The sequence below is a fragment of the Lissotriton vulgaris genome, chromosome 5 (genome assembly GCF_964263255.1).
Source record: "Lissotriton vulgaris chromosome 5, aLisVul1.2, whole genome shotgun sequence".
Lineage (NCBI taxonomy): Eukaryota > Metazoa > Chordata > Amphibia > Caudata > Salamandridae > Lissotriton > Lissotriton vulgaris.
In genome coordinates this window covers 2,029,620,097-2,029,648,048 of record NC_141693.1, presented here as the reverse complement: position 1 = coordinate 2,029,648,048, position 27,952 = coordinate 2,029,620,097, and the positions used below count along the sequence as shown (strand labels likewise).

The following is a 27,952-nucleotide window of genomic DNA, read 5'->3' as shown; positions in this document are numbered from 1 at the left end:
ACCACCACCACCACCCCATCCACCACCACCACCACCCCATCCACCACCACTGAATCCACCACCACCACCGCATCCACCACCACCACATCCACCACATCCACCACCACATCCACCACCACATCCAGCATCACCTCCACATCCACCATGACATCCACCGCCACATCCACCGCATCCACCACCACCACATCCACCACATCCACCACCACTTTCACCACATCCACCACCACCACATCCACCACCACATCCAACACATCCACCACCACTTCCACCACCACCGCATCCACCAACACCCCATCCACCACCACCACTGCCTCCACCACCACCACCGCATCCACCACCACCACCACATCCACTGCATCCACCGTCACCACATCCACCACCACATCCACCCCACCCACCACACCCACCACCACTACATCCACCACCCCATCCACCACCACTACCCCATCCACCACCACTACCCCATCCACCACCACCACTGCATCCACCACCACCACTGCATCTACCACCACCACCGCATCCACCACCACCACATCCACTGCATCCACCACCACCATCCCCACCATCACCTCCACATCCACCATGACATCCACCACCACATCCACCATCACCTCCACATCCACCACCACATCCACCAACACCACATCCACCACCACCACCACATCCACCACCACCACATCCACCACCACATCCACCACCACTTTCACCACATCCACCACCACTTTCACCACATCCACCACCACCACATCCACCACCACATCTAACACGTCCACCACCACTTCCACCACCACCACATCCACCACCACCACCACATCCACCACCACATCCACCACCACATACACCACCACATCCACCACCACATACACCACCACATCCACCACCACATCCACCACCACATCCACCACACCCACCACCACTACATCCACCACCCCATCCACCACCACCCCCACCCCATCCATCACCACCGCATCCACCACCACCACATCCACCACATCCACCACCACATCCACCACCACATCCACCACCACATCCACCACCACATCCACCGCCACATCCACCACCACATCCACCACCACATCCACCGCATCCACCACCACCGCATCCACCACCACCGCATCCAGCACCACCGCATCCACCACCACAGCCACCACCACCACCACATCCACCACCACATCCACCATCACCACCACCTCCACATCCACTACCACATCCGCATACACCGCATCCACCAACACCACATCCACCACATCCACATCCACCGCATCCACCACCACATCCACCACCACATCCACCACCACATCCACCACCACATCCACCACCACATCCACCACCGCATCCACCACCACCGCATCCACCACCACATCCAACACTTCCACCACCACCGCATGCACCACCACATCCACACCCACCACCACATCCACCCCCACATCCACCACATCCACCACCACTTCCACCACCACCGCATCCACCACCACCACCACCGCATCCACCACCACCACGCATCCACCAACACCACATCCACTGCATCCACCACCACCACCCCCACCACCACATCCACCATCACCTCCAGATCCACCATGACATCCACTGCCACATCCACCACCACATCCACCACATCCACCACATCCACATCCACCGCATCCACCACCACCACATCCACATCCACCACCACATCCACCACCACATCCACCACCACATCTAACATGTCCACCACCACCACATCCACCACCGCATCCACCACCACCACATCCACCACCGCATCCACCAACACCACATCCACCACCGCCACCACATCCACCACTGCATCCACCACCACCACATACACCACCACACACACCACCACATCCACCACCCATCCACCAACACTTTAACCACACCCACCACCACCACACCCACCACCACTACATCCACCACCCCATCCACCACCACCACCACCCCATCCACCACCACTGCATCCACCATCACCACCGCATCTACCACCACCACCTCCACCACATCCACCACCACATCCACCATCACCTGCACATCTACCATGACATCGACCGCCACATCCACCACCACATCCACCACATCCACATCCACCGCATCCACCACCACCGCATCCACCACATCCACCACATCCACCACATCCACCGCATCCACCACCACATCCACCATCACCACCACCTCCACATCCACCATGACATCCACCTCCACATCCACCACCACATCCACATACACCGCATCCACCACCACCACATCCACATCCACCACATCCACATCCACCACATCCACCACCACTACATCCACCACCACATCCACCACCACACCCACCACCACATCCACCACCACATCCAACACTTCCACCACCACCACATCCACCACATCATCCACCACCACATCCAACACATCCACCACCACATCCACCACCACATCCAACACATCCACCACCACTTCCACCACCACCACCACCGCATCCACCACCGCATCCACCACCACCTCCACACCCACCACCACATCCACCACATCCACCACCACATCCACCACCACATCCAACACATCCACCACCACTTCCACCACCACCACATCCACCACCACCACCGCATCCACCAACACCACATCCACCACCACCACCACCACCACATCCACCGCCGCATCCACCACCACCACATACACCAGCACATCCACCACCACATCCACCACACCCACCACCACCACATCCACCACACCCAGCACCACTACATCCACCACCCCATCCACCACCACCACCCCATCCACCACCCTCAACACCCTATCCACCACCACCACTGCATCCACCACCACCACCGCATCCACCACCACCACCACATCCACCACATCCACCATCACCTCCACATCCACCATGACATCCACCGCCGCATCCACCACCACATCCACCACCACCACCACATCCACCACCACCACCACTTTCAACACATCCACCACCACCACCACATTCACCACCACATCTAACACGTCCACCACCACTTCCACCACCACTACTTCCACCACTGCATCCACCACCACCACACCCACCAACACTTTAACCACACCCACCACCTCCACATCCACCACATCCACCACCACTGAATCCAATACCACCACCCCATCCACCACCACCACCACCCCATCCACCACCACCACCACCCCATCCACCACCACCACCACCCCATCCACCACCACTGAATCCACCACCACCACCGCATCCACCACCACCACATCCACCACATCCACCACCACATCCACCACCACATCCAGCATCACCTCCACATCCACCATGACATCCACCGCCACATCCACCGCATCCACCACCACCACATCCACCACCACCACCACCACATCCACCACCACTTTCACCACATCCACCACCACCACATCCACCACCACATCCAACACATCCACCACCACTTCCACCACCACCGCATCCACCAACACCCCATCCACCACCACCACTGCCTCCACCACCACCACCGCATCCACCACCACCACCACATCCACTGCATCCACCGTCACCACATCCACCACCACATCCACCATCACCTCCACATCCACCATGACATCCACCGCCGCATCCACCACCACATCCACCACATCCACCACCACATCCACCACCACCACCACCACATCCACCACCACTTTCAACACATCCACCACCACCACATTCACCACCACATCTAACACGTCCACCACCACTTCCACCACCACTACAATACACCACCGCATCCACCACCACCACATCCACCAACACTTTAACCACACCCACCACCTCCACATCCACCACACCCACCACCACTACGTCCACCACCACCACCACCACCCCATCCACCACCACTGAATCCACCACCACCACCGCATCCACCACCACCACATCCACCGCATCCACCACCACATCCACCATCACCACCACATCCACCACCACATCCACCACCACATCCAGCATCACCTCCACATCCACCATGACATCCACCGCCACATCCACCGCCACCACCACATCCACCACCACTTTCACCGCATCCACCACCACCACCACCACCACATCCACCACTTCCACCACCACCGCATCCACCACCACCACATCCACCACCACATCCACCACCACCACCACATCCACCACCACCACCACATCCACTACCGCATCCACTAACACCACATCCACCACCACCACCACCACATCCAACACATCCACCACCACTTCCACCACCACCGCATCCACCACCACATCCACCACCACATCCACCACCACCACTGCATCCACCACCACCGCATCCACCACCACCGCATCCACCTTCACCGCATCCACCACCAACACCGCATCCACCAACACCACATCCACCACCACCACCACATCCACCACCACCACCACATCCACCACCGCATCCACCACCACATCCACCACCACCACAACCATATCCCCCAGATCCACCACCACCACATCTATGTGTGTGTGTGTGTGAGTGTGTGTGTGTGTGTGTGTGTGTGTGTGTGTGTGTGTGTGTGTTTAGGTGCAAAAGCAATGTTCTTGGATTTTCATCACAATAAAATACACTGAACATAATCTTCACAAAAGTTATTTACAAACGTTTAAGGTATTGCCATTATAAATTAGAATAACTTTTATTTAAGTATTAATTATTTACAAAATTAAAAGCCATTGTAATTTGTAATATCAATACATCTAAGTCACGTAAATACAACACACATTGCATTACAAATGCTATAGGTGTCACATTTGCGAAAGTTAAAACTATTGACATTGTAACTGACAAAGCTATTAATTTTGCTATTTTCAAAACCAACACATAAATAAAAAAAGTGTCATTTACAATACCAATCGCTCAAACTTTCCTAATACGAGACCTATTGCATTTCCAATGCTTGTTAAGATGGGCTGCATGACGTTTCAGGCTCTTGCTGGGACATCCCCGGCTTTTATTAAGTCCAAAATTGAATCCTATATCCCCAGTAGACAACTGCGCTCCTCCTCTCTGTTCCTCTCGGTGGTGCCCTGGTTCAGGAAAAGTAGAATGGGAGGCTCTAAGTTCTCTGTTCTCGCCCCTCTGTTCTGGAACTCTCTACCTCTCTCCATTAGAACAGCAGCATCTTACTTGGAGTTTCGCAGTACCTTGAAAACATTCTTGTTCTAACAGGCTTTTACCATCTAAACCACTTTTGCCACCTGATTTAGGATCTTACCCCCACAGCGCCATGAAACCACTAGGTATACAGCGCTCAACAAATACGTTTAAATTCAAATTCAAATTCAAAGAGCACAGCCAGGGGGCAGCAGAGAGCACAGCCAGGGGGCAGCAGAAAGCACAGCAAGGGGGCAGCAGAGAGCAGAGCCAGGGGCAGCAAAGAGCACAGCCAGGGGGCAGATGAGAGCACAGCCAGGAATCACAGCCAAGGGGCAGCAGAGAGCACAGTCAGGGGGTAGCAAAGAGCAGAGCCAGGGGGCAGCAGAGAGCACAGCCAGGGGCAGCAGAGAGCACAGTCAGGGGGTAGCAAAGAGCAGAGCCAGGGGGCAGCAGAGAGCACAGCCAGGGGCAGCAGAGAGCACAGTCAGGGGGTAGCAAAGAGCAGAGCCAGGGGGCAGCAGAAAGCACAGCAAGGGGGTAGCAGAAGCAAGGGGGCAGCAGAGAGCACAGCCAGGGGGCAGATGAGAGCACAGCCAGGAATCACAGCCAAGGGGCAGCAGAGAGCACAGTCAGGGGGTAGCAAAGAGCAGAGCCAGGGGGCAGCAGAGAGCACAGCCAGGGGCAGCAGAGAGCAGAGCCAGGGGGCAGCAGAGAGCACAGCCAGGGGGCAGCAGAGAGCACAGTCGGGGGGCAGCAGAGAGCACAGCCGGGGGGCAGCAGAGAGCACAGTCAGGGGGCAGCAGAGAGCAGAGCCAGGGGGCAGCAGAGACCACAGCCAGTTAGCAGCAGAGAGCACAGACAGGGAGCAGATGAGAGCACAGCCAGGTGGCAGCAGAGAGCACAGTCAGGGGGTAGCAGAGAGCACAGCCAGGGGGCAGCAGAGAACACAGCCAGGTGGCAGCAGAGAGCACAGCCAGGGGGCAGCAGAGAGCACAGCCACGGGGCAGCAGAGAGCACAGTCAGGGGGTAGCAAAGAGCAGAGCCAGGGGGCAGCAGAGAGCACAGACAGGGAGCAGATGAGAGCACAGCCAGGAGGCAGCAGAGAGCACAGCCAGGGGGTAGCAGAGAGCACAGTCAGGGGGCAGTAGAGAGCACAGCCAGGGGGCAGTAGAGAGCACAGCCAGGTGACAGCAGAGAGCACAGCCAGGGGGCAGCAGAGAGCACAGCCACGGGGCAGCAGAGAGCACAGTCAGGGGGTAGCAAAGAGCAGAGCCAGGGGGCAGCAGAGAGCACAGACAGGGAGCAGATGAGAGCACAGCCAGGTGGCAGCAGAGAGCACAGCCAGGGGGCAGCAGAGAGCACAGCCAGGTGGTAGCAGACAGCAGAGCCAGGGGGCAGCAGAGAGCACAGCAAGGGGGCAGCAGATAGCACAGCCAGGGGGCAGCAGAGAGCACAGCCAGGGGGCAGCAGAGAGCATGGCAAGGGGGCAGCAGAGAGCACAGCCAGGGGGCAGCAGAGAGCACAGCCAGGGGGTAGCAGAGAGCAGAGCCAGGGGGCAGCAGAGAGCACAGCAAGGGGGCAGCAGATAGCACAGCCAGGGGGTAGCAGAGAGCACAGTCAGGGGGCAGCAGAGAGCATGGCAAGGGGGCAGCAGAGAGCACAGCCAGGGGGTAGCAGAGAGCACAGACAGGGAGCAGATGAGAGCACAGCCAGGGCGCAGCAGAGAGCACAGCCAGGGGGCAGCAGAGAGCACAGTCAGGGGGCAGCAGAGAGCACAGCCAGGGGGCAGTAGAGAGCACAGCCAGGTGACAGCAGAGAGCACAGCCAGGGGGCAGCAGAGAGCACAGCCACGGGGCAGCAGAGAGCACAGTCAGGGGGTAGCAAAGAGCAGAGCCAGGGGGCAGCAGAGAGCACAGACAGGGAGCAGATGAGAGCACAGCCAGGTGGCAGCAGAGAGCACAGCCAGGGGGCAGCAGAGAGCACAGTCAGGGGGCAGCAGAGAGCACAGCCAGGGGGCAGTAGAGAGCACAGCCAGGTGACAGCAGAGAGCACAGCCAGGGGGCAGCAGAGAGCACAGCCAGGGGGTAGCAAAGAGCAGAGCCAGGGGGCAGCAGAGAGCACAGCCAGGGGACAGCAGAGAGCACAGCCAGGGGGCAGATGAGAGCACAGCCAGGAATCACAGCCAAGGGGCAGCAGAGAGCACAGCCAGGGGGCAGCAGATAGCACAGCCAGGGGGCAGCAGAGAGCACAGCCAGGAGGCAGCAGAGAGCACAGCCAGGTGGCAGCAGAGAGCACAGCCAGGGGGCAGCAGAGAGCACAGCCAGGGGGTAGCAGAGAGCAGAGCCAGGGGGCAGCAGAGAGCACAGCAAGGGGGCAGCAGAGAGCACAGTCAGGGGGTAGCAAAGAGCAGAGCCAGGGGGTAGCAAAGAGCAGAGCCAGGGGGCAGCAGAGAGCACAGTCAGGGGGCAGCAGAGAGCACAGCAAGGGGGCAGCAGATAGCACAGTCAGGGGGCAGCAGGGAGCACAGTCAGGGGGCAGCAGAGAGCACAGCCAGGGGGCAGCAGAGAGCACAGCCAGGGGCAGCAGAGAGCACAGCCAGGGGGCAGCAGAGAGCACAGCCAGGGGGCAGCAGAGAACACAGCAAGGGGGCATCAGAGAGCACAGCCAGGGGGCAGCAGAGAGCACAGCCAGGGGGCAGCAGAGAGCACAGCAAGGGGGCATCAGAGAGCACAGCCAGGGGGCAGCAGAGAGCACAGCCAGGGGGCAGCAGAGAGCACAGCAAGGGGGCAGCAGAGAGCACAGACAGGGGGCAGCAGAGAGCAGAGCCAGGGGGCAGCAGAGAGCACAGCCAGGGGGCAGCAGAGAGCACAGTCAGGGGGCAGCAGAGAGCACAGCAAGGGGGCAGCAGAGAGCACAGCCAGGAGGCAGCAGAGAGCACAGCCAGGGGGCAGCAGAGAGCACAGACAGGGGGCAGCAGAGAGCAGAGCCAGGGGGCCGCAGAGAGCACAGTCAGGGGGCAGCAGAGAGCAGAGCCAGGGGGCAGATGAGATCACAGCCAGAGAGGAGACAAGAGCCCAGCCAGAGAGCACAGCCAGAGGGCAGACGAGGGCATAACCAAGGAGAAGACATAAGCCAAGCCGGGGAGCAGACTTGAGCACAGCCAGGGGAAAGGCGAGAGCAGAATCAGGAATCACAGCCAAGGAGCAGCAGAGGGCACAAGCAAGGAGCAGCAACAAATACAACAAGAAAGCAACAGAGAGAACATCTAAGGTGCCCAACCAGCCAGCAATAAGAAGCAGAACCAGGAAGCAATAGAAAGCACAACAAGGGAGCAGAAGGAAACACAACCAGGGAGCAGATGGAAACCCAACCAGGGAGCAGAAGGAAACACTACCTGGAAGGATTCTTCTTCCTTTGCCCATGACTCAACCACACCACTCTCCAAGGACTCACCCAGCGCCTGAAGCGTGCCCCCCTCTCCAATGACTCACTTGGGGCCTCAATAATGCCCTCCTCTCCATGGACTCACCCAGGGCCTCAAGTATATCCCCTCTGTGAGAAAGTGCTATCTTTCTTGCCTTGGTTTGCCCCCACTTTTTTCTGAACTGCTGATGTGCTTTGACTGAGTGTGCCCTGGGTCCCTGCCAATCAGGTACCCAGGGCCTGTGTTCCTTCCCTAAAAAGAAAAGCTATGCTGAAACAAAATACCCAATTGGCATCTCTGCCCACCTGTCAGCCCCTAGTAAATGGTACCCTAGGTACCCAGGGCATCCTGGCTTGCCGATAATCACCTGAAACTCAATGCCCTGAAAACAGAGTTCCTTCTGATCTCACCTCCAGCGAAGGTCTCCACCACTCAAATTTGGCTTAAACACCTAACCGCACTCAATGTCCAACCCACCATCGTGGACTCAGCAAATTCTTTAGGCATAACCCTCGACTCCAATCTCAACATGCAGCAACATATCAGCCAGGCAACTAAGGGTGCGAACTTCCAGATCAACACTCTGAGGAAACTTAAACCCTTCCTCCCAGCCAAAGACTTCCAAACCGCAGTACAAGCACTAGTCACCCCTCGAATTGAATACGGTAGCACCGCCCTCTGCGGACTCCCCCTAACTACAACCGCACCACTAAGAGCTTCTCTAAACGCTGCAGCGAGACTCATCACTGGGTCAAAAAAGCACTCCCACATTACCCCTGACTTGAAATCCCTGAATTGGCTGCCTTTTGAAGCCAGAATACATCTGAGTATCGCCTGCATGACACACAAGGCGGTACACCTAAACTCACCCCGCTACCTCGCTCAGAAACTGACAATCTCTGGCGGAACTAGAAACACCAGAGGCACAAACAATCTTCTGCTGAAACCTCGAAGATTCCGGAAGGAAAAAACATACAAGCGCTCCTTCTCAGGAATGGCGCCTAGGATCTGGAACTCACTCCCTCCCGAAACCAGGCTTATCTCCTCCACTACACTCTTTAAAAAAGAAGCAAAAGCTATCCTCATGGCTAAATACACTTGAACTACTATCTCGAACCCTATTAACACCCGCACCGATCTGTACTACATGTTTGACCCCTTTGCTTATTTGTATGAGTTGTCTTATTACTCACATGATTGGCTTTGCAGCCACCTATTTGTACTATTTGTACTGTTTGATCTATTGATTTATTTGTCTGACTATGCTCCCTCTATGTAAAGCGCTCTGATATCTGCAAAGATCTTGTCCGCGCTATACAAAACTTTCAAAATAAATAAATAAATGGTGACCAGAGAAGACCCCTGAGGGCTGCACCACTTATTGTTCCACCCTAGGGGCCCTGTACCCTGGCACCCACACACTGCCTTTGCAGGCTGAGCGCCTAAGTGCAGAACTAAAACAAGAGTCGACATTGCACACATCCCTGTGTGCCATGCCCACAGACCCCACTGCCCTGGCATACCTCAGTCCCCCCTCGAGCTGGGTGCCCTATGCCAGAAGTGTGGGCACAGGTGCATGAGCCCTGTGCCCCTACAGTACCTAGAGCCATTCCTGGGCACTGTAAGTGCAGTGATACCATTAAGAGTATATGGTGCTGGGAGGTTGTCATTACGAACTCCACAGCACCATAATGGCTACACTGAAGACTGACAAGTTTGGTACCAAACTTCTCAGCACATTAAACCTGCACTGATGCCAGTGTGGGATTTAATGTAAGATGCACGAGAGGGCATCTCCAAGATGCCCTCCAAAACCCGAACCTACAACCCACGCAGAGCTGCCACACAGCAGGCTTGTTGCTGGACCACTGGGCGGAGAGCACCCGCTCTCCTGGGCCTGCAACAATGCACTTCCTGGGTGAAGTGCTATGTCTCCTCCCCCAGGATGGACAGGGGAAAGCTTCAAAGACATGCCGCCTCTGAGAGCTTCTCCAGACCATTTGCTGTACCCAGCAACTGGCCCCCCACCCGTTCTACCCCCATTCTGGCGGGGAGACTGGCGGGAAAAACCAAGTCAGGAAGGAGGGTGTGTCAACCTATGCCAACTCCACCCCTCAGGTGGAGGAGGCGAGGTGAAGCACGACCCCGGGTTCCGCCCATCTTGTAGATGGGGAGCCCTGCCCAATCCCAGCTAGGCTCCTGCCCCCCTCCCACAGGAGAGGAGCAGGCTAGGGGGTGAACCCACCCCTGGAGAGGGACCCATTGGTCCCTGCCCTTGCCCTACCTGTAACGCCCCTAAATTTAGTATTTACGGACTCCCTGACCTTCCTTCCTCAGATCCCGATATAAAAAAGAAGATCAAGAAGAAGAAGACCCGCCGCGCAGCTGCTAACGACAGGACAGCAACAACTGACTTGGCCCCAGCCCTACCTGCCTGTTGATCCTGGAACCTGCTCCTGCCTAAACCCGGCGACCCCCGCGGACAGCAACCTTGGGACACCCAGAGGACCTGCCTGCCTTGACCCTCTTGACGATTGGGACTCCCATCAGCAGAAACTCTGCTGCAACAATCCACCTGGTGCCCACCAGGAAGCTCCGGACCAGCCCACTCTGCACCAGCCGAGCCCGGGCCTGGGCAACCCGAACCACAACCACGAGGACGTCCCCCGGCGACTGGGACCAAAGTCCAGTGCCCAAAGACCCTCCTCGACGAACCAGCCGACGCCTGCAGACTCAGAACCAGGGGCCCCCCCAACCGCGACCAGCCGAGGGTAAGCTTTTCCGACACCCAAAGACACCCCTGCACCTGGCGCCCTACAGCCTCCTGTGCCTTCCTTTGGGGTACCTACCTGTGCTCCAAGATCCCAACTTACCTCTCGAAGTGCTGGTCGTCCCTGGAGAGTCTCCGTCCCCGAGCCTGCCGCCTTTGTTCCCTTTTCAAGATCCTCATTGGATAACATTGAGCGCCCGACGGCTCAAAAGCACCCTGCACCCAGCTGCCCGAGTGCCGCTGGCTGTGACCTCTTTGTCCTATCCTACTTCCCCCCTTGCCCTGAGCAAGTGACCAGGAGCCCAGCTCCCAGGGCCGCGTGGCCTGCTGGCCAGCAGCCACCAACCGAAGGCCCCCTTTCCCTCATTGGATATCATTGGTCCTACCTACCTTTGCACCCGGCCGCCCCTGTGCCGCTGGGACCGATCTAACTGTACTTACCAGACCCTGGGGGACCCGTGAGTCTATGCCCAGAACCTTAACTTCAACAACCAAGTACTCACCTGGAAACCGGTAATTCACTTACCTGCCATTGGATAACATTGACCCATTTTTGACTCGAAAATTTTCTGTGTGAAGTTTTGAAAACTGAAAATATTCCTATAAAATCAGCCAAAGCCCGAATTCCGAAGTACTCACCTGGGATCAGGGGAGAAGCCAGTACTGTACCTTTCAGCCCAGTACTGAACCGCAAAAGTAATCCCTAGCGGGTTTACTAGAAATCTGTATTTTATCCATAGGAACCCACTGTCCGCTTTTCTATGAAATTTCTTTTAAGTGTCTACTTTGGAAAACTGCAAATATTCTTTAAAAATCATACGAAATACTGAAAGGTAATTACCTACCTGTTTTGAGTTAAGCCCCCAGAGATGGCCCTAGGAGACCAGTGCTGGGTAATCATACTTTACCAGCAACCTGAATTTCCCCCCTTTGAATAAAATTGTGAGATTTACATTGAAAAGTTTTTAAGTGTTAACTCTTAAAACAGCTTTATATTCATGAAAATTCACTACAGTAACTAAAACGTTTTTGCTAATCTGGTTTCAGCTTAGACCCCAGGACTGAATCTAAGACCTAGCCCTGGAACCTCCTAAGCAATCCATGAAGCTACTGTACTTATATGCAGAAAACCCATTGAGCTCAATGCTATAGTGTGCATTAGGATTTTGTTGCTTACTACCTATACTGTATATACTGTATTCACTGTGTGCACAAACTTTATTACTCCTTTGCAAAGTATTACCTGAGAGTATTCATCACCTGAAAAGTTTATTTTATGCACCCCTCTTCTTTCTTTACACTCTCCAAGGCTCTACAGCATGACTCCTCCTTCCAGGGCAGGCCGAAGAGGCTCCCCATGGGTTACCTATGGCTTCAAGCATGCCCCCCCCCCAAGGATTCACCCAGGGCCTCAAGCATGCCACCCGAAGGATTCACCCAGGGCCTCAAGCATGCCCCCCCCAAGGATTCACCCAGGGCCTCAAGCATGCCCCCCCCAAGGATTCACCTCGGGTCTCAAGCATGCCCCCCCCAAGGATTCACCCAGGGTCTCAAGCATGCCCCCCCAAGGATTCACCCAGGGCCTCAAGCATGCCCCCCCCAATGACTCACCCAGGGCCTCAGGCATGCCACCCCTAAGGATTCACCCAGGGCCTCAAGCATGCCCCCCCAATGACTCACCCAGGGCCTCAGGCATGCCCCCCCCCCAAGGATTCACCCCGGGTCTCAAGCATGCCCCCCCCCCCAAGGATTCACCCAGGGCCTCAAGCATGCCCCCCCAAGGATTCACCCAGGGCCTCAAGCATGCCCCCCCCAAGGATTCACCCAGGGCCTCAAGCATGCCCCCCCAAGGATTCACCCAGGGCCTCAAGCATGCCCCCCCCAAGGATTCACCCAGGGCCTCACTCGTGCCCCCCGAAGGATTCACCCAGGGCCTCAAGCATGCCCCCCCCAAGGATTCACACAGGGCTTCAAGCATGCCCCCCCCAATGACTCACCCAGGGCCTCAGGAATGCCCCCCTAAGAATTCACCCAGGGCCTCAAGCATGCCCCCCCCAAGGATTCGCCCTGGGCCTCAAGCATGCCCCCCCCCCCCAAGGATTCACCCCGGGCCTCAAGCATGCCCCCCAAGGATTCACCCAGGGCCTCAAGCATGCCCCCCCCCAATGACTCACGCGGGGCCTCAAGCATGCCCCCTCCCTAAGGATTCACCCAGGGCCTCACGCATGCCCCCTGAAGGATTCACCCCGGGCCTCAAGCATGCCCCCCCTCCCCCCAAGGATTCACCCCGGGCCTCAAGCATGCCCCCCCTCCCCCCAAGGATTCACCCAGGGCCTCAAGCATGCCCCCCCCCCCAAGGATTCACCCCGGGCCTCAAGCATGCCCCCCCAAGGATTCACCCAGGGCCTCAAGCATGCCCCCCCCAATGACTCACCCAGGGCCTCAAGCCTGACCCCCCCAAGGATTCACCCAGGGCCTCAAGCATGCCCCACCCAAGGATTCACCCAGGGCCTCAAGCATTCCCCCCCCCCCCCAAGGATTCATCCACGTCCTCAAGCATGCCCCCCCCAAGGATTCACCCAGGGCCTCAAGCATGCCCCCCCCCCCCAAGGATTCACCCAGGGCCTCAAGCATGCCCCCCAAGGATTCACCCAGGGCCTCAAGCATGCCCCCCCCAAGGATTCACCCAGGGCCTCAAGCATGCCCCCCCCCAAGGATTCACCCAGGGCCTCAAGCATGCCCCCCCAAGGATTCACCCAGGGCCTCAAGCATGCCCCCCCCAAGGATTCACCCAGGGCCTCAAGCATGCCCCCCCCCAAGGATTCACCCAGGGCCTCAAGCATGCCCCCCCAAGGATTCACCCAGGGCCTCAAGCATGCCCCCCCAAGGATTCACACAGGGCTTCAAGCATGCCCCCCCCAAGGATTCACCCAGGGCCTCAAGCATGCCCCCCCAAGGATTCACCCAGGGCCTCAAGCATGCCTCCCCCCAAGGATTCAACCAGGGCCTCAAGCATGCCCCCCCAAGGATTCACCCAGGGCCTCAAGCATGCCCCCCCAATCACTCACCCAGGGCCTCAGGCATGCCCCCCCCCAAGGATTCACCCAGGGCCTCAAGCATGCCCCCCCAAGGATTCACCCCGGGCCTCAAGCATGCCCCCCCCCCCAAGGATTCACCCAGGGCCTCAAGCATGCCTCCCCCCCCAAGGATTCACCCAGGGCCTCAAGCATGCCTCCGCAAGGATTCACCCAGGGCCTCAAGCATGACCCCCCCCCAAGGATTCACCCAGGGCCTCAAGCATGCCCCCCCAAGGATTCACCCAGGGCCTCAAGCATGCCCCACCTCAAGGATTCACCCAGGGCCTCAAGCATGCCCCCCCCCCCCAAGGATTCACCCCGGGTCTCAAGCATGCCCCCCCAAGGATTCACCCTGGGCCTCAAGCATGCCCTCCCCCCCAAGGATTCACCCAGGGCCTCAAGCATGCCCCCCCAAGGATTCACCCAGGGCCTCAAGCATGCCCCCCCCAAGGATTCACACAGGGCTTCAAGCATGCCCCACCCAGGATTCACCCAGGGCCTCAAGCATGCCCCCCCAAGGATTCACCCAGGGCCTCAAGCATGCCCCCCCCAAGGATTCACCCAGGGCCTCAAGCATGCCCCCCCCAAGGATTCACCCCGGGCCTCAAGCATGCCCCCCCCAAGGATTCACCCAGGGCCTCAAGCATGCCCCCCCCCAAGGATTCACCCAGGGCCTCAAGCATGCCCCCCCAAGGATTCACCCAGGGCCTCAAGCATGCCCCCCCAAGGATTCACCCAGGGCCTCAAGCATGCCCCCCCCCCCCAAGGATTCACCCAGGGCCTCAAGCATTATTATTATTATTATTATTGAATTTTGTACCGCGCACGGTTACCATGGGGCATCCCAGCGCTTATAGAAACCAAGAGCAGGCTACTAATAAAAAACAGAGAAGCTACAGTTATTCTGGGAACAGATACGTTTTCAGATGTTTCCGGAATCTGAGAAGGTTTGGTTCGGACCTCAGCGAGAATGGGAGGGAGTTCCAGGCGAGCGCTGTATGGATAGAAAAACTCCTGCCCCCTGAGCGGGATCTCCTGATTCTCTTAGTCTGAAGGAAATGTTTATTGTCAGAGCGTAAGGCTCTTGTAGACTTATAAAGGCGAATCATGTCCTTCAGAATAGCTGGTCCTTTCCCCTGTATGCTCTTGTGAGCGATGCACAGGGCCTTAAAGGTAACTCTCTCTTTAACAGGGAGCCAATGGAGTGCTTTGAAAGCAGGCCTGGCTGACTGCCTGGCCGGAACATTCCGCAGCAGCCTTGCTGCTGCGTTCTGCACTTGTTGCAGTATCTTAAACGTTGACTCTGGTGCTCCAAGAAAGAGCGCGTTACTGTAGTCCAGGCGTGAGATGATTAATCCTTGGACTAACAGCTTCCAGGAGAGTTCTGGTAACAGGGGGAGAACCTTACGGGCCTACCGGAGCATTCCATAACAAACGCCCGCGATCTTCTTGGCGTGTGTCCTAAAGGACAAGTCCGGCTCCAGCCAGACCCCCAGGCTCTTGATCTCTTTTTTTGGGTCAGGCGGGGTGCCCATGCAGTTGGGCCAGCTGCTTGGCGAGAGGGCAAAACTTGCATGACCCAAGATCATCAGCTCAGTTTTTGAGCCATTCAGTTTGAGCGATGACCTGGACATCCAATCAAACACATCTCTCAAGCAAGCATGGAGTGTCTCAGGCTGTTTCTCCAGCTGTGTAAGACTCACCACTAGCTGGGTGTCATCCGCGTAGCTTATGGTCTTAAAGCCAAACGGAGACACCACACCCTCCAGGGGTGCCATATACACGTTAAATAACGTGGGGCTAAGGGATGAGCCCTGTGGCACCCCGCAGTGGAGTGGGAGGGGAGGGGATTTTGCATTTCCTTCCCAAACCTCGAAGGTACGCCCCTCCAAAAAGGAGGCCAACCATTCTAGGGCCACTCCTGTGACACCCGACTCAGCTAGACGTTGTATCAGCACCCCATGGTTGACGGTATCGAAGGCCGCACTGAGGTCCAGGAGGATCACTGCCACTGATCCCCCTGCATCCAAAGTGTTTCTGGCCTCCTCTACCACTGCTAGCAGAGCCGTGTCCGTACCATGGCCTGGTCGAAATCCCGTCTGGGAGTCCCTCAACCGGCCATTCTCCCCAAGGATTCACCCAGGGCCTCAAGCATGCCCCCCCCAAGGATTCACCCAGGGCCTCAAGCATGCCCCCTCCCCCAAGGATTCACACAGGGCCTCAAGCATGCCCCCCCCAGGATTCACCCAGGGCCTCAAGCATGCCCCCCCCAAGGATTCACACAGGGCTTCAAGCATGCCCCCCCCCCAAGGATTCACCCAGGGCCTCAAGCATGCCCCCCCCCCCCAAGGATTCACCCAGGGCCTCAAGCATGCCCCCCCAAGGATTCACCCAGGGCCTCAAGCATGCCCCCCCAAGGATTCACCCAGGGCCTCAAGTATGCCCGCTCCCCAACATCGCCAGACTGCACTACCTCAACATCACTCTACTCCGACGACACTCAACTGATCCTCGCTCTCACCAAGGACCCCATCACCACCAAAACCAACCTCCACGAAGGAATGAAAACCTTCACCAAATGGATGAAACACAGCCGTATGACGCCGAACTCGGACAAGACAGGGGTACTCATCCTCTGCTCCACCCCCTCAGCATGGGACGACTTCTGGTGGCCGACGTCCTGGGAGCAGCACCGACACCCACCGACCATGCACGCAACCTGGGATTTCATCCTCGACTCAACACTCTCCATGACCAAGCAAGTCAACGCCGTCTCATCCTCCTGCTTCAACACCCTCCGAATGCTCCGCAAGATCTACAGGTGGATCCCCACCGACACAAGAAGAACGGTCACCCAGGCCCTCGTCAGCAGCAGACTAGACTATGGAAATGCCCTCTACGCGGGAGCCCCAGCCAAACTGCTCAAACAAATGCAACGCATACAGACGCCTCTGCCCGCATGATCCTCAACATCCCTCGACACAGCTATCACACCCCACCTAAGAGAACTGCACTGGCTCGCCGTCAACAAGAGGATCACCTTCAAGCTCCTCACCCACGCACACAAAGCAATCCACGATACCGGACCAGCATACCTCAACAGACGACTCACCTTCTACACCCCGAACCGCCAGCTCTGCTCCGCCGACCTCACCCTCGCTACCGTCCCCTGCATCTGAAGAGCAACCTCCGGCGACAGATCATTCTCCTACCTCGCTGCCTAGACCTGGAACACCCTCTCCATCCTCCTACTGCAGATCCAAGACCTCCTAACCTTCAGGAGACTACTTAAGACCTGGCTATTCGAGCAGTAGCAGCACCCCCCGCCAGCGCCTTGAGACCCTCACGGGTGAGTAGTGCGCTCTACAAATTTTCTGATTGATTGATTTATTGAACCACCCTCCGGCATTGCTGGTGACCCTGCACACTTCCGCTATACGAGTGTTCATCAGCCATCAATAGCCCTCGGGGTTCAGCCTCTTGAGGCACCCCCCACTTACAACCATCGGCCATCAGCGGCCCTCGGGCTTAGGCCTCTTCAGGCTACCCCCCACGTACAACCATCGGCCATCAGTGGCCTTGAGACAACCTCTCAAGTATAAAAAGAACAATCTATGGGCAGAATGTAGAACAATGTCATACATTCACCCCAGTACAGAGATCTGGGCCTAAATCCATCGTTTTTTTGCCCACCATGCCATTCCAGTTTGGACCCATCCATATGCAAATCAGTCTAGATCATGCACCCAATGGGAACATTCCGGCCCGAACTGCCAGGCCAGGTCCTCCATGGACTGGAAACATGCATCCTAGGACCCCTCATCATCCAGGATAGCTTGACTCCAGTGGTATGGAGAGCCTGGGACTCACGTCTGAGCATACCCATCCCACTCGGGGTGACAAATGCAAAAAGAACAGTTGATGGACAGAATGCAAAACAATGTCATACATTCACCCCAGTACAGAGATCTGGGCCTAAATTCATGTTTTTTTCTGTGAATAGGGGTGAGTGTCTGAAAAGTTTCAACACTCCATCCATCATCTCATGTTTGCTTTGTTCGCCCTAGGTTGGCAGGTTATGCCCAGACGTGGGTCCCTTGTTCACTTTGCCAGTGGATTCAAGCTAGCCGGGCTGAGGGGTGATGCCCCGAAACCGGTCCTAGGATGCTTTATTCCGGTCCACGAACGACATGGCTTGTCAGTTCGGGCTGGGCTGTTCCCATGAGGCACAGGGTCAGACTGATTTGCATATGGCCATGTCTGAACTGTATACTCTCACCTCCCGTCCATGACCTCAGTAACCCTCCAGTGAACTCTCACCTGCCATCCACGGCTTCGAAGACAATGCAGCTGATCTCCTGCTCATAGAGCGAGTCCAGCATTCGTTGCCGCCGGTCTGGGCGCCGAAGCAGGTTAATCAGGAAAACCTGAAACCATCCCAAGGAAAAAGAGAGATCAGAACCACAGTGAGACATTCAAACCAGTCTGTGACTATCAGCAGATACCAAGAGTTCATGGAGAAGAGTGAACCTATAAAAGTGCTGGAGCACCCCTACCCTCATCGAAATCATTGCGAGGTGGAGATCTGCAAATACTATGGAACCCCCAGAGTTCATAGCAGGCAGTGGACAAGGTGGGGAGCAACGCCTGCAGGGTGAGAGGCATTAGCGGACATTGCAGATACCTCGGAGTCAGGGACCCCCAAGAGTATCAAGTGAACCCCGTGAGTAATAACGGGGGGATCTGGGCTCATGTAACTGGCACAGTACATAGGGAAGGAATGCATAGGGAAGGAATGCATAGGGAAGGAATGCATAGGGAAGGAATGCGTAATGCAAAGTACAAACTCTCCAAAGAGGGGAAGAGGCTCCCGGTCAACAAGGAAGAAGCAAGAGCCGAATGCACCCTTACCTCTCCAAAGCCCATTTTGTCTGGATGTTTAGGGGGCACGTGGACGTACTGGGAAGGAGCCATGGGGTGTCCATACACTGCAAGGCAAAGAAAGGAGATCTTAGAAGGCAGCACTTGCCTGTGCTGCTGGGCCCAATGAGCTCCATATAACAATGAGCATCGATTCACATCAACTATCAAGGATCTACTTGAAAGGAACCTCATACACCAGCTCTCCAACCCGGACTCTACCGCCATTCAACCTAGCTAGCACCCTTTAGCCTTCGTCACGCAAACCTCAAACACCCCAAGGTGACCCAACCCATGATTCAAACACACCACCACGACCCCTTTCCCATGTCTCAGCCACATTACCAGGACAGCTCGTTGACATAGGACTCAGTTACACCCCACAAGTTGCCCCCAAGCCAAGATCCCATCACAAAGTTCATCCTCCGCCAAGTCTATAAATCACAGCAGCAAGACTTAATCCCCAAGCTCACTCTAACCTCAGATTCAGCCATGCCCATCACTTGTTTTCCAAGCCATGATCTCGCAATCATCAGGTCCATCCTTATTTAGAGTTTGGAGTTTGGCAGACCAGGTTGTCTTCAAAAATGTGTCAGGTTTTCCGTACATTAAAGTTAGAATGCCATTGACATCAATAATCTTTTTGGCAATGTCCCATATACGCCACCTCAGATATCATCTGGTTCATCCTAAGACCAAGACCCTATCTACACCACCTGGAAGGATTCTTCTTCATAAACCCATGACTCAACCACACCACCTGGAAGGATTCTTCTTCAAAAACCCATGACTCAACCACACCACCTGGAAGAATTCTTCTTCATAAACCCATGACTCAACCACACCACCTGGAAGGATTCTTCTTCAAAAACCCATGACTCAACCACACCACCTGGAAGGATTCTTCTTCATAAACCCATGACTCAACCACACCACCTGGAAGGATTCTTCTTCAAAAACCCATGACTCAACCACACCACCTGGAAGAATTCTTCTTCATAAACCCATGACTCAAGGGCGTGGCTAAGGCGCCGATGTAGGTGGAAGCGAGACTCCGGAGCTCCTCCGCGCCCGCCTCGCACCACCACATATCCTGGGTCCCGAATCGGACCCCGAGCCCACAGCAGTGTCCAAGAGAGTACCGGGGGCGAGTAGGAGGAATCCAGAGGTCTGGGGGCCCCTGGATGAGCCCCCGCTGAACGATTGACGGTGACCGAGGCGCCCGGAGCTGCGAGCGCCCAAAATGGCGGCCGCCGTCCTGACCTGACACGCCTGGCGACGGAGCCCGGGCAGAGTTGAGGAGCCCTGGGACACAGCGGAACTTGGGCGATTGTGTCCGGAGGCCCCTTGCACCCAGCGGAGGTGAGAAGCAGCGGCGGGCGCCACAGGTCACACGGGACTGGAGGGCGAGAGACGACCGGCCTGCCTGACCTTAACATGGCGCCACCCGAATGCAGTTGTCTGCCTTGATTGCCGCCTACGGAGACCCTGGGGCCTTGTGGAGTGCTGTGCCCACCCTCCTGACGCGGGGATTGACCGGTGGCCCCCCCCTGCCCAGGGAAGTGCGGTGCCCACACAGCCGGCAGGCTAGCGCCGAGCAGACGCAGATGGTGGGGTGAGTGAAGGCGGAGGTGCCGGTCACCTGCTATTGAGAGGCCTGTAGGCGGGGAAAGGAGGCTCCAGGGCCAGGGGGCCCCACGCGCTGGGAACCACCTTGGGGCTGACGCAGACGGGCGCGAAATCAGTCTGGCACACCCCGAAGGGAGAGACCTCGTCCAGTGACCAGACGGAGTGCACTGGTGTCCGGCAGCCCTGGTGGAGCGGGGCCTGCTCACTGCACTGCTCTGTGGTCCGGAGCCCCGCCTGACGGGGGCCCAGAGGAGCGAAAGGAGCGAGACTCTACGGCGGTCCTGGCAAGGAGGGCAGGAGTACCCTGTACCACTAACGACCACCATAGAGACACGTGAGGCTAGCTGCCCAGCAGAATGGTGCGGGGGCACGAAGAAGGGCTTTGAGGCCCTGAAGCTAGATGACCCGGGCCACCTCGTGGAAGAGGACCCGCCGGGGCTTGGAGAGGGGAGCTCGACCCGCCCGCGGGATCCTTCTCTGGGGGACATCATGCAGGCGATCGTAGCGTCGCGGGAAGCCCTCGAAAAGCGCATGGATGCCATCGGATCGGACCTGACCCTGCAGAAGGACGACCATAGGAAGCTAAAGGAGCGTGTGGCGTCCTCGGAGGTAACCCTGAAAAGCCTGCCTGGGGAAGTGACTGAGTTGAAGGCATCACTGGCAGAGATGGCGCAGAGGGTACGAGTGCTGGAGGTCAGAGCTGAGGACAGTGAAGGGCGCTCGCGGCGCAATAACCTCCGCCTCGTAGAGGTCCCTGAAAAAGTGGAGGGGCAGGATGCGGTCTCCTACTTGGAGGGCTGGCTGCGGACTGAGGTGGCCCCAGAAGGACTTTCCCCGTTCTTTGCCATCGAACGGGCGCACAGGGTCCCTGCGCGCCCCCCCCAAGCCGGGGGGACCGCCGCGTCCGATTGTACTGCGCCTCCTACACTTCAGGAACAGGGACCATATCCTGAGGAGGGTGAGAGACCTCCCGGACCTGAGGATCGACAACAGCAGGGTCATGGTCTTCCCGGACTTTACTAGGGATGTGCAAAAACAGCAGACCTCCTTCCTGGCGGTCAAGCGAAAACTGAGATCGCTGCAGATGCCCTACGCTATGCTGTTCCCGGCGCGGCTGCGGGTGATTGCTGGGGAGCGCACCCACTTTTTCCTGACGCCACAGGAGGCTTGGAGCTGGTTGGATGCTAGGGGGGAGCCGGACGCGGATCCCCCGTCACAGACCCCACCCAGGAGACGCTCCACGGAGACGACGCCGACACGACGATCTGGCTCCCCATCGGGATGGCAGCAGGAGCGAGCCAAGGCGGTGCAGGCAGTGGCGGCCATCAGCCAGGGCGACGCCAGCCCCTCCAGTAGTGCATCGGAGCAGTCGAGGGTCAGCGCTCCCAGCCCTGGCTCCAGCAGTGGGCACGAACTCTCGGAGACGGACCTGCCGGTGGTGACTCCCCAAACAGCAGATGGTATCCTTGGCTGATCTGGATCGAGGGACGCTGGCCGCATATGTAAGGTACTGGGGGGGCAGATGGGGGCTGCTTCCGGACGCTATGCAGTGAGGTGCGGATACCCCCCCGGGACCTATAACTGGTTTTGTGGGGGAAGGGGAGAGTCGGGAGACTTCTCCTGAGTATTGTTGGGGGAGGTGGGGTGGGGGCGGGGGGCTTCGGGCCTGTCTGGAGTAGGCGTCGCGGCCGCTCCAGCCCTATTCTGCAGTAATACACTTTTGATATTTGAGTTTGGATGGGGTTTCCATGTTGGTTGTCTGTCCTGGGGTGTGGGAGTTGGGGTAGTGCGCTTGCACAAGTTGGGGGGGGATCAGGGGGGGGACCTGGGCGTGCTGGGGGGGTCACTGAGAGGGTAGATAGGACGCGAAGGGCTCTACCATGGGATCTGACTTAGGCTACAAATGTCTCACATGGAACGTACGGTGGATGCATTCGATGCATAGGCGACACAAGATCCACTCCTATTTAGTCAGGTGGGGCATTCACAACGCCTTCCTTCAGGAAACGCATCTGCTAGCTAAGGAGGGGAAGGCACTGCAGCGACGCTGGAGGGGGCAGGTCTTTCACATTGGCTATTCTGCTTATGCTAGGGGGGTGGCCATTTGGGTACGGGCGGGGGTACCTTTTCAGTGCACACAACAGGTAATTGACCCGGAGGGGATATACATAATGCTGCGAGGCAAACTGGACGGGAGGGACCTTAATCTGGGTTGTCTGTACGCCCCGAATGTGGACCAGCCTGCATTTCTCTCTCTACTCTCCAACAAACTGGCCCCGTACTTAGTGGAACCTTTGCTCTTGGGCGGCGACTTTAATAGTGTAACTGACACTGCCCTGGACAGATCACACCCCCCCCCTGCTGAATGCACCAGCTGGCAGACTTGCACTTGCGCGTTCGACCTGGCAGCGCCGGTGGGGACTGATCGACTCCTGGAGGGCTAACCACCCGTCGGACAGGGACTACTCGTTCTTCTCCGCTCTCCATGAGTTGCATGTTCGCATAGATGCCTTCCTGTGTTCGCAGGACGTGCACGCGGAGGTGTGCCACAGTGAGTATCTTACGCCCTCGATCTCTGACCACAATCCGCTCCTCGTGCGGATGCGCTGGTCGCAAATCCGCCCGAGGATCCCGGCCTGGAAACTCCGCCCTGAGGTACTAGACGACCAGCTCTTCCGAGCTACAATAGCCTCGGACATCGAGGCGTACTTCCAGGTGAATGCGGGCACGGCGGGCTCAGCTGCGATAGAATGGGACGCATTTAAAACTGTGCTGCGGGGCCAGTGCATCGCAGCGGCCTCGGGGGTGCGGAGAACGTTACTGGAGGAAATCGCAAGGGAGGACGAGGCACTACGTGAGCTAGAGAGGGCAAGGACTGAACGGCCGGACACGCACGAGGCCCAGCTGGAGGCACGTGAGGCGGTGGCGGCGACGGTAGAGCGCCTCCGGTGTTTTGACTACAAGGCTTACCTTACGCGAGCGCACTCGGAACGAGACAAGTCAGGGGCTCTTCTGGCCTGGCTGGCCAATCCGGCTCGCCGGAGCTCGGTCATACTTGAGCTCCGGGACCACGTGGGGACGGCACGATTCGATCAACAGGGGATCAACGCCTTGTTCTATGATTATTACACAGAGCTTTACCGCAGCAGGGTCCTTCCATCGCTGGAGGACTTCCAGGCCTTTACGGAGGATCTTGAGCTGCCGGTATTGGGGGAGGAGGATGAGAAGCGGCTTGGAGATGAGATCGAGGAGAGGGAGCTGCGTGTCGCCATCAAGAGCATGGCCAGGAACAAGACGCCGGGCACCGACGGATTCCCAACGGAATTTTATCTCACCTATGCGGATCTCCTCGCGCCCCGGCTGACGTGGCTATACAACGAGTCAAAGCGGCTGGGCCGCCTTCCTGCGACCACGAGGGAGGCGTTGATCGTCCCCCTACTGAAACCGGGCAAGCAACCATGGGATAGAACGGCATACCGCCCACTGTCCATGCTCAACCTAGATTACAAGATCTTGAGCAAGATTTTAGCGACGCGCTTACTCCCCCACATGCCCATGCTGGTCCACGCCGACCAGTCAGGCTTCATCCCGACCCGCAACACGGCGCTTAATGTGCGGCGACTCCTACATGTACTGGAGGCTGACACCTATGACACCGAGGAGGCAGTGGTGTTTGCTGTCGACATGGAGAAGGCCTTTGACAGCCTGGAATGGCCTTATCTCTTCCACGTTCTGCGCACGCTGGGCCTCGGCGAAGGCTTTGTAAATTGGACGAAGCTGCTCTACCAGGACGCGACGGCGAGGGTCAGAACTGGGAGAGTTATTTCGGAGATGTGCTTGGTGGGCAGGGGCACCCGCCAAGGGTGTCCTCTCTCCCCCCTGCTGTTTGCCCTGGCTGTCGAGCCCCTTGCGGCGCGAGCCCGGCTGGGCCGGGCATATCAGGGCCTCGACGTCTATGGACAGGTACACCACATCGCATTGTACGCGGATGATCTGCTGATGTTCCTGGCGGACTCGGCGGACTCCCTGCGTGGAGCTCAGACCCTTCTACAGTCGTTGAGTAGAGTGTCGGGCCTCCGAGTGAACTGGGCGAAGTCCCACCTATTCCCAGCCCGCCCTCGGCGCATATGCCCGCAAGCCACGGAGGGCGTGACGTGGGAGGAGAGGAGCCTGCGTTATCTTGGCACCTCAATTTTCCATGACAGAGCGGATATCCTTGAGGGGAATATCGGGACGGCAGTCTGGCACACCAAAGGTAACTTTGACTTTTGGAGCACGCTCCCGTTGTCACTCATGGGGAGAGTGGCGCTACTCAAGATGGTGACTTTGCCGCGGCTGCTTTATCTCTTCGGGACCCTCCCGATCTGGATCCCGGCGAGCTACTTTCGGCTGCTGCGATCGATGGTTATCGGCTTTCTGTGGGGGGCGGGCAGGCGCAGGGTGGCGCATGCCACGCTTCTCCGACCTCGGGCGGATGGAGGACTGGCAGTGCCGGATTATGAGCGCTACTACCTGGCGGCGCAGCTGCAATGGCTGACGCAGTGGGTGGCAAGAGCCAGAAAGGGGGAGGACGGCTCAGGGGAACCGGCGGGCCCGGTCCAGGTGTTGTCCCGGATTGTCCTGGGACTTCCGATGGGAGATTTCCACCTCACTCAGGAGTTTGCGACGGCCCGGAAATGCTGGAATAGGTATCGCCGACGGGGCGGTATTGCGGTTCCGTACGCACCTGAGATCCCACTTAAACTCTGCGGGGCACTCCCGCATGGAGGCTCGTGGCGCGGGCTGGATGACTGGGACCAGAGGGGGCTGTCATCCATGGGCGACCTGTACGAGAACGGGGCGCTGTTGCCATTCGACCTACTGAGGGACCGCTTTGAGCTAGCGGGAGGGGACTTCCTCCTTCACGCAGCACTGACGGCGGCGATCCTCAAACACTGGAAGACGGCCATGCTGGAACCACCGTTGTCTCTGGGCTGCCAGTACGTAGTGATGATGGCGGGGACGGTCAAGGCTGTCACGTGCCTGTATCGACGCATGGTCTCGGAGTCGGTCACCCCACTGCTGGCCTTGAAGGCGAAATGGGAGGCTGACTTGGCGACGGAGATCCCCGAAGAGGCGTGGAAGGGCATACTCGAAAGGGCCCGTAATGGGACGCGCAATGCCAGGTTCCAGCTGGTGCACTTCTATGTTCTACACAGGGCCTACTTGACCCCCGACAAACTGCACAAATACTTCCCGACCCACCCGGCATCCTGCCCGCGTTGCCCGGCAGATATTGTCGACTTCCAGCACATGTTCTGGTCTTGCCCTGAGCTGAGTTCCTTTTGGGGAGAGGTAGTGGAGGTTCTGAGGGAGGTAACGGAGAGGGACCTGCAACTGACCATGGCACACTGCATCCTACATTGGTTCCCCCACACTTCAAAAAACAAGGTTACTAGCAAATTTCTAGATTTGGGGCTTCTCCTGGCGAAGCGGGCCATCACGTCTCAATGGAAGGCATCCAGGGGTCCCACGGTGGAGCGCTGGAAGGCTGAGCTGCATAAGTGGGCACGGTGTGAGGGTGAGCTTCGTCTGCAGGCAGCGCTCAGGGCGGGCAATGACATGGCGCTGGAGAGGGCCAGGGCGTGGGAGGGGCTGGTCCTGGACCTCACGCTCCTGGACATGGAAGAGGATGACACCCCGGCGCATAGCCCAGCTCCGGGGGAACACCCGCCTGATGCTGAGATGGGTTAGGCCCCCTGTGCTGCTCCCTTGGTTGCATTCCACTGTGGTGACTTACGAATAATTGCTGATGAATCCTGATACTTTGGTTCGGATCTGGTTTAGCCGGGAGGGTTGAGGGCTCGGATCGGTGGTGGGGGGCTCGGGAGTGGGCGGGGGGGGCGGTTTTGGGTAAGTCTTGGGCGGGGGGGGGAGGTAGTTGGGGTTGGGAGAGTTGAGGGAGGGGGCGAGGGGAGGACTGTCCAGCAGGGGTGGAGAGAGATCCTTGGTTCAACTGGATGTGGGCCACGGCAGAGGGAGCGTGAGAACTGAAAAGCAGCACTGAACACTTGGTTACTGTGACCCAACACAGTATTCTTTGGCGCGGACTGCCCCCCATGGTATCGCCGCTCAACCTCCGGGGTGTGAGCTGAATGGCTGTGTGACACGGATGGGGGGAAGTCGCGCATTCCTGAAGCGACGAGGGAAATGGCTCGTATATACTGTATGTATCACTAACCTTGCTGCAATAAAAAGATATTTACAAAAAAAAATAAACCCATGACTCAACCACACCATCTGGAAGGATTCTTCTTCCTTTACCCATGACTCAGCCACACCATCTGGAAGGATTCTTCTTCCTTTACCCATGACTCAGCCACACCACCTGGAAGGATTCTTCTTCATAAACCAAAGACTAAACCACACCACCTGGAAGGATTCTTCTTCCTTTACCCATGACTCAGCCACACCACCTGGAAGGATTCATCTTCAAAAACTCATGACTCAACCACACCACCTGGAAGAATTCTTCTTCATAAACCCATGACTCAGCCACACCAACTGGAAGAATTCTTCCTCCTTTGACCATGACTCAGCCACACCACCTGGAAGGATTCTTCTTCATAAACTTATGACTCAGCCACACCAAGTGAAACAGTTTGTCTTCCTTTGCCCATGACTCAGCCATACCAGCTGGAAGCATTCTTCTTTTACCCATGACTCAGCCACACCACCTAGAAGAATTCTTCTTCATAAACCCATGACTCAACCACACCACCTGGAAGGATTCTTCTTCATAAACCCATGAATCAGCCCTACCACCTGGAAGAATTCTTCTTCCTTTGCCCATGACTCAGTCACACCATCTGGAAGGATTCTTCTTCCTTTACCCATGACTCAGCACACCACCTGGAAGGATTCTTCTTCTTTTACCTGTGAACTCAACCACACTGCCTAGAAGGATTCTTCTCCCTTAACCCATGACTCAGCCACACCACCTGGAAGTATTCTTCTTCCTTTGCTTATGGCTCAGCAACTGGAAGGACTCCTCTTCATAAACCCATGACTCAGCCACACC

General features: G+C 57.3%; 1 protein-coding gene across 3 annotated transcripts in view; it reads right to left on the bottom strand.

The window, feature by feature from the left end:
* The window catches only part of CERCAM (cerebral endothelial cell adhesion molecule), a 202,271-nt gene that overhangs the window by 56,398 nt on the left and 117,921 nt on the right, over positions 1-27,952 (bottom strand). For all 3 annotated transcript variants that reach the window (XM_086924932.1, XM_086924931.1, XM_086924930.1), the window contains 2 exons: positions 19,255-19,331; positions 18,664-18,770 (listed from right to left, as the gene is read on the bottom strand). In XM_086924932.1, the coding sequence (XP_086781058.1) occupies positions 18,664-18,770; positions 19,255-19,331 (184 nt within the window). The remainder of the gene's footprint in view (positions 1-18,663; positions 18,771-19,254; positions 19,332-27,952) is intronic.